Source organism: Corticium candelabrum, chromosome 7 (genome assembly GCF_963422355.1).
Source record: "Corticium candelabrum chromosome 7, ooCorCand1.1, whole genome shotgun sequence".
Lineage (NCBI taxonomy): Eukaryota > Metazoa > Porifera > Homoscleromorpha > Homosclerophorida > Plakinidae > Corticium > Corticium candelabrum.
The window spans coordinates 3688062-3699977 of NC_085091.1; the positions used below are offsets into that span (position 1 = coordinate 3688062).

The following is an 11916-nucleotide window of genomic DNA, read 5'->3' on the forward strand; positions in this document are numbered from 1 at the left end:
CGTTACATAACCTTTGCAATGCATCATGCTGGACATAGTCACATGACAAATAGCACACAAAAGTCCACGTGATGTGATTGCTGTCTCATGTCTGCTGCAGGTCAAATCCAGGCTATAGGGTTGAAAAAGAATGCCAAGATACTAAAACAACAGTTAGCATAACGAGAATCCGATCGTAACGACATGCCGTAATTCGTTCTTGGCAATGCGTTTATAGTATGTGGTAGTAAGTAGTAGCAACGAGGAACAGACAATAGCGATAGCACTTTCAATGACAAAACGGATGGTTCATAACGAAACAGCCTCTTTCAGATGTTCATACACTGCAGCAGGTACAATAGTTGGATCAATCTTGGGTATCACCAGGCTCGTTCTCCTGGTTGCCTCCACCCTGCGGTGCACAAACATTGCAAGTGTTTAGGGATCGGGTTGGAACGAGGGATGACTTACATCTCCGCCAGCTGGACGACGTCTCATTCGTCGCCTCCCTCCTCGCCTTCCGCGACCTCCTCGACCGCGACCTCGTTGTTGTGGAGGTGGCTCTTCATTCTAGAATAGAAAGCTATGCTTAGGAGGAGAAATAGTTGCTGAAAGCGCGACTGCACTACTAGCAGTTACATTCTACTTAAACATTCACACAAACAATACAGTTGTGAGTGATGTAAGTAATGTAAGGCTACCTGACTGTCAAGATTTGGAAACAGACAAACATATATACGGACGAGTAGACAGACAGACAGATTGTTTTATTTGAACACCTGACTCTACCGATAACAAGCGCTACTTTTATGCAAAACAACAACAGTCAATGAACAAAATGTTGAATGTCTCCATCACAGGATATGGTAGTACCCTGTATGTAGGGATTCCCCCGGTTATGGAGCATTGTGGGGCATGGTCGTCTTTTTGCACGGTTAGAGAACATAGTAAATGAAGACTAAAATTTCTCAAAATCAACGAAATGAAATGTTTGTATGATGTGTACTATACCCTATTTTGTTTTGGTCACTAATCATCTAACTACCTAGAAAACAGTTGCTAGCCTCGGAGGCCCATGTGCCAATTTTGTTCTTTCTTCTTCTCCACGAATATCTCTTTTTGTGCGCTAGGTAGGGCTGTGAAACTTGAGAAAACACTTTAGAATTACCCGAACTCTATTCTTTTGGTGACTAGAGAAACCAAAATCAATGTTAAATAAAACTGTGTTTCTTTCAAGCAGATTTGATCCAACGACAATCATCAATGCTATTGCACAGTTCTGGCCAATCACGGGGCAGTATTTGCGATTGCTTGTCCATGGCAAACCAGAGACAATGGACAAAGAGCCAATCAGATAGGCCAAACACGTTTATGAAAGAGCTTATCACCAAAACTGTGTAATTCGATCATGTTTGCCATTGTCCAGTCTAGTCTCAAATTGTTCACGATCTGCAGTGCACAAAGGAGCAAAAGCGACAAATAATTACTTACACATAGCAATGTATACGGAACCCAACATTTGCAACGCACATCCCGTACGTGATAATCTTTGGCTTTGACTACTAAGCCAAGTTCTATTCCAACTGCTGTTGCATATTCAATTATACACACACAGAAGAAAGAACAATGCAAAGGCACTAAAAATTAGGATCCATATTTGTACAACGTACATTGTGCTCCTAAAAACTTACCAAACTAGAATTTTAAACTTTTTCTCTGAAAAAAGAAATAGATGTAGGGATTGTATAAAAAGTAACAGAAACAAGATCTATAGATAATATGAACCAAAGCCAGACATCATTAGTGACCTTCCAACCCCCACATTCCCTACATTTTACATTTTGGGAGTTGGAAGGATTCACTAATGATGTCTGGCTTTGGTTCATATTATCTATAGATCTTGTTTCTGTTACTTTTTATATAATCCCTACATCTATTTCCCTTTTCAGAGAAAAAGTTTTTAAAATTATAGTCATATGTAAAGTCATCAAACTTGCACTTAGACAACTTTGACAACTTCTTAAAAAAAACCTCAAGAGTTGCAAGACTGTACAACTACAGACAGTTGCTCCTCCATCTATCTCGAAAGTCTGCTTCATTGTTCCTTCCATGTTCATCTTTCAACTTTTTGGAGATCTTATTTAAATATTCTTCAGCCATAGGGCCCCAAAAGCTGAAGTGCTCGAAAACCAATGGGATACATTGGTGGATTCTGATATGGATTGGTTGTTGACCATATTTTGCCATCTTTCTTTGTTCTCGCATCTCTGCCGCATAGCCTGATCCTTTGGCAGCTGATTCTAGGATGTCGCAAGAATACAGACAAGTACACAGACAGACAGGCTGACAAACCAACAAACAATTTTAACATACGTACAGAAGAGCAGACAGACAGACAACCAACAGGCAGGTGGTGGTTGGACAGACATGCAAACAGGCATGTTCATAAACACATACACGTATTTACACGATCAACAAAACTAATCCACTTGGCATGTCATTCCCATAGAGCCACTATACGATATCATGCACAATGACAATCGACGAAATTTGCCAAAACATTTGTGTCCTTTGTGGCAGTAGGCACAAGCAGCTATAATTGCAATGTCTTTGTGCATTTGAGTGTTGTTTTGCTGCTTGTCAAATCATAGTGATGAACACATTCTTGTATTCAGAGGCATGGGTACATTACTACCATGTACTGCATAAAATACCATTGGCGGGAATTTATATTGGCTGTTTGCTAAGAATTGATGGACAAAGCATATTGGCGAATTCTATTTTGGCCATCGGATATTGTTTGATAACTGATGTCTTACCATAAGTGGTCATGGAGGAGGTTGTGATTGACAGCTGTGTTCGTGGCTCATATTTCCCTAACTTACTGGTCTCCAACTGCCTAATGATGAAGAACTGCTGTGTCAGCGCAAAGAACGGAACCCGTGTGAACGTGACAGTCCAGCTTCATCCATAGCCTCAAGACCTCATTCATAGGCACAACAAAAGGCAAGCAGGGATTACCTACTATGTTGTGGCCTCATCCGCGTGACATACCACCACATCGCCATGTGATGCCTGATCCATGTGGGTCATGACGTCAACATATCCCAGAGGCCAAAATTATTGGCAGATTTTATATTGGTGGTATCTGAAAAATCCGCCAATCCTACAAAGTAAATTCCCTGCCAAAATTTCATCGTATACGGTATGCCCTACCATGTCTACTGAGACAACCACAAAAGCGTAAATGTCAGTGTAAGATATTAAAGCGGCACTCTCACTAGTTGGACATGCGCACTTGACCTGATCTCAGTCAGGTAGTTGTTGTGTCATAGCTATAGCAAGTGACATGTATTCAACTGTCCTGGCAAGAACATCAATTTCAATCACCAGTAAGCCCTTCCTAGTGCTGTTCATAGGATGCTCATGCAAACGGTCAATAAACGAAACTACTACAAAGCTGGATATTTAGGTGTCAATTGATGGGCATGGCAGCAGTGTAAGTGCACTTGCTTACTCAGAGGAAGACATGAGCAGGGCAGATGCTACATACAAGAATGTAAAGTGAGCTTTCTGGTCACAAGCATAGCATAACTCTTATTAAGGAACCCTGATCTCGTCCAAAGTGCCGAAGTGCTTGTCGAATTTTACAAAACAACAGTTCACCAACCTCATTTTCACAGACTTGGGGTTTTAGACAAAAACATTCCGAGAACTACATGCATAAGGACTAGCCACTAGACACGGTCCAACACAACCTCTTGCTGCAACGTCTTGATCCTTCTATTCAAGCTATAGAGAGACTTTAGTCAGCTTTGCCTTCAGTGCGAATTAGAGCGTCTAAGTCCTCGCGGTTACTGAGTGTTTGAAAAACGAATGAACTGTGCACACCCTAGCATGAGCGTGCTCCTTAGCCAGACTGGTATGCATGCAGTGTAATCCTATGTCAATTATCTTCTCTCGATTCGTAGAGAACAACTCAAAAACTACAGCTAGAGTCTTTCCTGTTTGTGAAATCTGCATGTCTACAGCAACCAATGTGACCGCAGTAAAAGTTGCCGTTGACGGGCTTCAATCTCATGAAGACTGGATGTGAATGTAATCGATGCTGTTCGTCCAAAGCAACCACAGACAGTCCATAGTGAGCAATATCTGGAAGAACTCACTAGAGCTGACGTCATAGGATTGCACTGCGTGCATAACAATCTGGTCTTTAGTGAAGCATTTAAGAAGCCAAATCCGTTATAATTAGATAGTTGATTTCTGGCTACATGCAACACAGCGACTTCAAAGGCTGTTCAAGAGACACTTTTTCGTCCAAAAGTATAACGCGGCAGAAAGGGTCTGGCTAGGTGAGACTAGTTACCCGAGGACCGTATATTTATACTCAATTAGCTCAAATGCAAATGAAGCTATTCCGACCAATAGACAAGACACGGTGTCATTTACAGACTAATAGACGAATGTCATGTCATCATAAGGCTCCACCTCTCTTTGTTGGTAGCTACTACGAGAATTCGGCCATCAGATCATTCATCCTGTACATGGTGTTTAGTCCTTTGCTTTTCATAAGGGTTTAGCACCTAGAATAAATGTCTAATCTACATTTGCACGTGCGTGTTTTCCCACCAACAATCAGGTGTCTAGAGCAAAGGTGCTGGTACAATTCAGATGCCATGCAGTACGTGTAGCTGAAATGTACCTGACTTGTAACATTTGGTTTGTTCCACAGTGTTTCTGCATAGTGGTTCTGTAGTCTGACAGTTTGAATTTTCGGTGTGCGTGGCTGCAGCTACATTAATAGTGTCGTCTTCAACAGAAATTTAGTGCTCCACTCAAGGGGAACGTGCATTGTCCATGATAGCGCATCTGTTTGTCGGATGAAGCAACTGACCTGTGAGTATGCAAGTCTGGAGACGAGTCTGCACCCTTTGTTTACACGCCTGCATTGGAAACCTTGGCTAAGACCAGTGGGTCGGGCAAAATACCTCAGTATGCAAAACATTATCACAGGATGAGATACATACACCAGCCAAGGGTTTAGCACTGTAGTGCTTCTCTATTCATTCATACTGTAGTACAAAAGTGAATTGTGCCTCAAAAATCAGACACAGTAACAAACGTCCAAGATTTAGTTGACACTCCCATGTCTCATGTTTTCTCTAGTGTCAAATCATTGTCTACCACCACACCGTTAGAACAAGATGTCTGCATTGTGTAGTCAAATTCGATACAATTGAAAGTCAAATCTAGTGCCCATATTAATACCAGATGTTCCAAATTTCATAAGACCCTACACTATAACTTATCGTCACATCCGAGATAGTTATGTTATTTCGATCGATTCACATCCATAGCAGTACATTCAGCAATGCATGTTTCTAGATAGATGTCATATGCCACAACATCATCTACAAGAGCAAGAAAAGTGCCCTTCCTTGATTTTAAAAACCTTTAGTCCGTTGGCCAACACCAGAAAGCGACAAGATGTGTAGCGCCCAAAACCCGGGAAAGTTTCCGTAGTTGCAATCGTCGCAGAAGCCATGCGAGTGCATTTGCGATTGTTTGCCGTCCTGGAACGGGGCCGTTTCTTCGTAACAAGGACTAGATTGACTGAGGCTACGCCCACGTAAATTCGCAGCAACAGTGAACCGAGATTAAGAGAGGAATGTGGTCCCATGCATAAGCTCTATAGACATTAGCTATATCATGCAAAGGCTTAAACCAGTGCAGCTGTCTTTTCTAGAGCTGGAGGTAATAAAGTGCGATCTCTAGATAGTATTTCTCACATTGCCAGTAGTTCTGTTGATGAAAGAAAACTCCTACACGGTTGTTACACGTGTGCTGCTGCATTTGACTGCCTTGCAACAGTAACGTAACCGCGAGCGTTCGAACAGTAAATATCCCACAAGTCGTGACAAACTCCCGGATGTCTGGCACGTACCTTGTAATATTAACTATCTAGACATTAGCACAATTCTACAATAACTAATATAAGACCATCGAAAGCAGGTCGTAAGCATTACTGACATAAAGTGCCTAAAATTACGGCTGTAATATCGCTCAGAGTCCTTTTTAGTCATTATTTAGTGGACTAATGATTTCATATAGAAACTACACTTAATAACCAATGAAATGTAAAGAGCCACCTACTCATCATATTCATCACTAGAGTTTGCATCAAAATTATCAGCTTCAAACGCATTTGCAGACGCTATAGTGGAAGCAAGCTGCAAAACTTTATGTGGAATAGGGTTTCACAATTGTCGCATTGGCAAACATTTGCACATGGCAAGCAGCTTCGCTAGCAAGACCAGCGCTTAGAGCTGCACCTAGTTTTACAGCTGCAACTGATCCATTTCAAAAAGGTCAACAGATGCCGGTGGCTTTGTCGTCCATTCAATAGTTACCTCATTGTCATCACGAATCTGCCAACCTTGATTGTGGAAAGATAGTATATCAGGATTAGCTTCCATTGCACATCGCCATACACCAGCCTGATAATTTGGTCCTTTGATATGCATCTTCAGAGTGTCTTGGGTAGGAGGAAGGTGTGCTGATTCTGCAGCTTGTGCACAAAACAAAGAATACCTCACAGTATTAAAGTCGCTGATGACGTCACGGTAACCGTACATCTTACAAATGTAAGGTTGACATTTCTTAAACAATACATCCATGTTAACGTCAAAGCTTTTTCCAATTAGCTGCATAGCAGCACAAAACAACTCATTCTTGTTTAGAAGTTCCAGCGGTGCAACTTTGCCTTTACCTGCGAAGGCGCTGGTTGTATCACAGCCTGTGAACGCATGGTATCCTGGCGAAGCTAAGCAAAGCTCTCCCCGAGACTTCTTCCTACTTGCGTCAAATTGATGAAGCGGCAACAATTTTTTATACCCGCGAGAAACACGATAGTTGCCAGTATATCAAACTGTGAGCAGTGGCAATAACCGCTACGTCCATGTCAGGAGAGCATATGCATACTGCATTGTAGCCGGTCATACTGGCATGAGAGGCGTACAAAATCAAGGAAGTATCCGCTTCTTCATGACTGCAATTCAACGCCGACACACATTCTTTGATAAACTGGCTTTCGCATCCACACTGTAATCGAAAGCAATCTGAACCATCTGTCAAGTAGAAGCAATTACAACGGTCGCTCAAAGCGTTGTAACGTAGTCTTTCGAAGACCATTGTACTGCATTCTACTGCAAAAAAGTGAAGCAAATCTGTCTTGTTTTCAGAGTTGGCTAGAAACTTTTTCATTGGATTAGTGTTTTTTGAGCAGATGACAGTATTTGAAGACGAACCGACCCTTGAGTCTTGGCTCTCCCATGGCGCTCACCAGCTTTACTGGAAAACTACGATATTGGTCGGCAATAACATCAAGTCAGGTAGGCCTTCATCATAGAAAATAGTTGCTCTGCGATGCCACCAAAAGTAAAAGCAGGATGAACTAACGTTTGCAACAGTGCCATAGCATCAATTATGAAAGCAGTACAAGGAGGGATATCATCTAGCGAGCTGCTGATTAACTTCTCCAGAATATCTAGCACCTTTGATTTCAGGGTCTTTACAGGACTTCCGTCACCTGTTGCCAGCGACCACGGAATTGGACCCAGTTCGTAATTGAAGAGCTCCCTCATATCCAAAAGTCTTGTTTGAGCAATTACAATCATTCTAGCAAATAGGTTCCAAACAGCTTGTAGCGATACTTTACCTTTGTTGGTCTTGTGTCTACATGTCTTCAACATTGTTGAAAATGTTTCAGCTTTGACTGGCTTAGACAGTCGTAAAAGCAAACTGACTGGTGCTGAAGACGACTCTCAATAAAGTCTTGCAAGCCCTTCTCTCCTATTTCCAATGCTGCCTCTCCTATTTCCAAAGCTCTTACTTATATATTGCTAACTAGAAGTTCATCTAGACCACAATCTGGAAGTGAATACTTGTGTTCAGGGCTCGAAAAATAGGTCGTCAAGTCGTCATTTGACAAGTTAAATTTTACAACTGACGACTAACGTTGTAGTCTAGGTTGTCAAATGACGACTAGAGCAAACCAATGCTAGTTGGTAATGGCTTTCTCGGTATGCAGGCGGATAACGGTACTGTACTGAAATACTGAAACATGCGCCGCTTTGACGCTCACATTCGGACATTTGTCGTACAATGACATGTATGCGTAGTGCTACAAGCAGCTCGCCATACGTTAACAAACTGTTCATACCCCGGATAATGAAACTGGGCGTGCAAGGGCCATATCAGGATTCCGACAAAGTAAAGGCATGAAGTTTGTGACCAGGGAGCAGTGGAGACAATGGTAAATCATGAAGGTCGAAATAGGTAGATATGATTTTACACGTAGTAGCAAAAAACCGACAACTTCCGTAATGTGACATGTGAAAGTCTGGTTGAAACCCCGCCTTGTTTTGACAAAGAGAGGTGGTATGCGTTTAATCTCTAATTCAATTAGCTGTCACTATTGTCTTCCTTGCCTCTGTGAAGATGGTCTAGCTCCGTAAAATCTAGCAGGTTGTATCCATTGGCTCAGCGGTAATGTGTGTCGGTTGCATGCCATTGTAGGAATACTGTGCTGTATGCTTGATCTGCACTGAATTCTAGAAGGTCATACAAAATGGTGGCATACCACTAAACACAATGATTGATATCAACATAACGTCCTAGACTAAAATTTTGACACCTAAAATTTTGGAAACTCGTCAAATGACGACAACTAGTTGAACCAATTTTTCAAGCCCTGCGTATTACCTTGAACTTTAACACTTAAAAAAAAGTCTTCATCGTCCAGCGACGATGACGACTTTCATCTAAACCCACAGCCTGGAAGTGAATCTTCATTTAGTGCACTTGCATTACTTTTCACTTCTAGCACCTATTTAAATCTTCATTGTACAGTTACGATGACGTCTTTCTACGTGTAGCAACCATTTCCTTAAGTCATACACTACACATAACATCGTCTAAAGAAACACTGTACGTACTATGCCATAAACCTTGATCACCATACTGGAAGTAATCATTACGACCCCACATCACAATTCTTTACACGAGGTTACATAAACAAACGCAGATCTTCGTCTGTCTGGCGTGTTACTTGTTTCCCACACGTTCAGAAAATAATTTGGACTCTTTTGAAGCCAGCCAAATAACAAACCGATAACGTTACGAGGCCAAGTGTCTGAGACCTGAGGTTGAGCAAGAGTACCACAGAAAGACCGTTGATTCCATTCGTAGGAGAACAGCAGACACTGTTTCAAAGTTCATAACAAGGTAGCTGCGCAGTGCTTTCATTCTATGTGATGCCTGCTTGCCTAGACATCTAGGCTTTTGTTGGCATAGAAGTTGAACTGCTAATGAGCAATCTGGTTTAGTTTAGGTCTCTAGGAAAGTTGACAGACGCACAACTCAAAAGGTTTTGTCATCACGTGTCATGTGAACACGTAAGCTACTTTGCTAATGCTGCAAGCTAACACGTTCACAACAAATGCTTTATGCCTCAGTAGTTAGCATGATGCATTTTTACCCGTTTTGAGTGCTCTGCCGACTACAGAGTTAACAAGCTCGCTCTACTGACGTAATGTGCCACGCCCCTCAATTTTGTTGACATGCGGCTACCTAACGGTCCCGGTATGGAGCAGGTGCAGTTGAAGTCCTGTCATACTGCTTCATCTTTTAGAGTTATCAAAACTTCCTCGGACTTGAGGCTACGCAACTTCCTAGAGAAGCGTCTTTTGGGAGGTTGGCCGACGGACTACTTTGCAAACAGCTTTTATGACACACAGACATGTATCCCAAGTGAAACTGATTTGCTAATGTAAAAAGTGTCCAATAACAATCAGGCATCAACTAATGACTGTCAGACTTTGGAATCATGTGCGCATGTGTGCACGCGTGCGTGCGTGCGTGCACACACACACACACACACACACACACACACACACACACACACACACACACACACACACACACACACACACACATGTTAAGTAAAGGCATGCAGCACACACAAACACACGTGAACCTGTACTTCCTCTTCGGCTTCTTCGTCTTGCTCTTCAATTTCAGCTTGTTCGTCGCCATCTTCATAAGCACGGCGCCTGTACAGAGAAAAACAGAGAGACAATGATGTACATTCTGGCATTACAGCCAGGCCACTAACATTACAAGCCATGGTACGAACATTGAGCCAGTCCAGTGCATGCCACCAAGCTGCCAACCCATGCCAGTATGATGTGGGCTAATCACCGTGTGAATCCATGCAACATGCTACAAGCAAGGAGGTCATTCTCAACGGGGAAGTAGGTTACCTGTTGCGACGAAACGTTCGTGGTCGCCTGTTGACACCACCTTCCTCTCCCTACAATGAGATAACAAAAACAGATAGCAATACACACGCATGTGCACACACACAAACAAAAAAAGTTGAAACACACACAAACACACAAATAAACAAACACACAAAGAAACAAACAAACACAAACAAACAAACACAAACAAACAAACACAAACACAAACAAAGCAAACACAAAATCAAAATGCACTTGTGTACCTCATCATCCATGTCATCTCTGCGTCTGTAAAATCCTCCTCCGCGGCCTCCCCGACCTCGATAGAAGCCTCTTCCGCGGCCTCGGCCTCGTCCTCGTCCTCTGGGAGGTGGTGGGGCAGCCTCCTCTACAACTTCCTCCTCATTCTCGTCTTCGTTCTGCTGTTGAGCAAATCCTCCTCTTCGACGGCCTCGCCCCCATCCACCACGTCCACGACGACCACGACGAAAAGCTAATACAAACATCGACACAACTGATACATAAACAACAGAGTACACTACTTGTAACATACCAATACCACTACAATTTACTTTTTAAATTAGATTTGTTTGCTAAGCACAACTCATACATAACTACATGATGTGTCAACAGTTACTGAGTAGATTTCAAGCAATCAAATTACCTCACGCGCATCACGCACCCACGCACACTTGCGCATGCGCACAAACATTCCAAATATGTATCCACTTACGAGCATATTTGCTGCCTTGTACAAATCCCCCGTTTGGTCCTGTCACATTCATTGCTTCCGGGCCCTAAAAAATCGATCACATGCCCAACTAGCACCGAACAACTACCACTCCAACCAACATTACCTTTTCGCCTTCCTGCACTTCAAACTCCACTAACTCTCCATCGCCAACACTTCGAAGAAACTTTTTCGGATTGTTCTTGATGATAGCGGTCTACAACACAACAACAATGTAAACAGTTTGCAAAACACGCCCCTACACAAAGGCAGCAACGCCTCCTCTTCAACTTTCATCTTCACCTGATGTACGAAAATGTCTTCGTGGTTGTCATTCCGGTTGATGAATCCGTAGCCGCTCCTCACGTTGAACCATTTCACGCGCCCAAGCACGCGCACGATAGCGCGAGTTGCTGTAAAATAGCCAAAAAAGAAAGTCAAAGCAAACACAACAATTCACTGATATGAAACTGTAATTGTTGCTATAGGAGACCATTGACGTTTCCGCCTACAAACGATTTGACTGAAAGTTTGCCTGCCGCGCGGGCTGAAAACCACGCGGTCGCACCACGTGGTCTGATTTAGCACACCTTCCTGCTACTAATGTAACACGCAGCGATTCTAATGCCACTAACGTGCATGGCACAGGAGTTTTGGCGTGAGAGGCTAGAGTGACGGTTGACACCTCCGTTTGAATCTGGAGTCATGCCTAACCTGGTGGATCCTCCTGTGATTCTTCTGGAGATGCCGCTTGTTGCCTGGTCTCTTCAGCCATTTCAGATGGTCCGGTCCCGTTGCGTGGTGTTGTCTATCGTCTCTGATGGCCCGGCACTTCACTCGCCTCTCATAGATGGATGTAGGCCTTGCGCTTGCGCAACACCGCGCAACCGAGGCACGCCATGCAAT

At 42.9% G+C, this 11916-nt stretch overlaps 1 protein-coding gene across 2 annotated transcripts; it reads right to left on the reverse strand.

Moving 5' to 3' along the window:
• Positions 1-63: 63 nt before the first annotated feature.
• LOC134182729 (Y-box factor homolog) lies at positions 64-11886 on the reverse strand. 2 transcript variants are annotated; one of them, XM_062650165.1, is made up of 9 exons: positions 11725-11886; positions 11314-11423; positions 11138-11227; positions 11014-11077; positions 10544-10773; positions 10302-10351; positions 10022-10091; positions 451-549; positions 64-391 (listed from the first exon to the last, which is right to left on the reverse strand). In XM_062650165.1, exons 1-9 carry the CDS (start codon positions 11783-11785, stop codon positions 347-349), a joined length of 819 nt encoding a protein of 272 aa, XP_062506149.1. In that variant the 5' UTR covers positions 11786-11886; the 3' UTR covers positions 64-346. The 2 variants fall into 2 exon arrangements, with proteins under 2 accessions (XP_062506149.1, XP_062506148.1); XM_062650164.1 differs by having other exon boundaries at positions 10016-10091.
• Between the last annotated feature and the right edge of the window lie 30 nt (positions 11887-11916).

Coding starts and splice junctions, on each gene's coding strand:
- LOC134182729 (XM_062650164.1), bottom strand. CDS start 11,785: ATGGCTGAAGAGACCAGGCAACAAGCGGCATCTCCAGAAGAATCACAG. Junction 11,228..11,313: donor AAGACATTTTCGTACATCAG/GTGAAGATGAAA, acceptor GTTGTGTTGTAG/ACCGCTATCATCAAGAACAA. Junction 10,092..10,301: donor CGAACGTTTCGTCGCAACAG/GTAACCTACTTC, acceptor TTCTCTGTACAG/GCGCCGTGCTTATGAAGATG.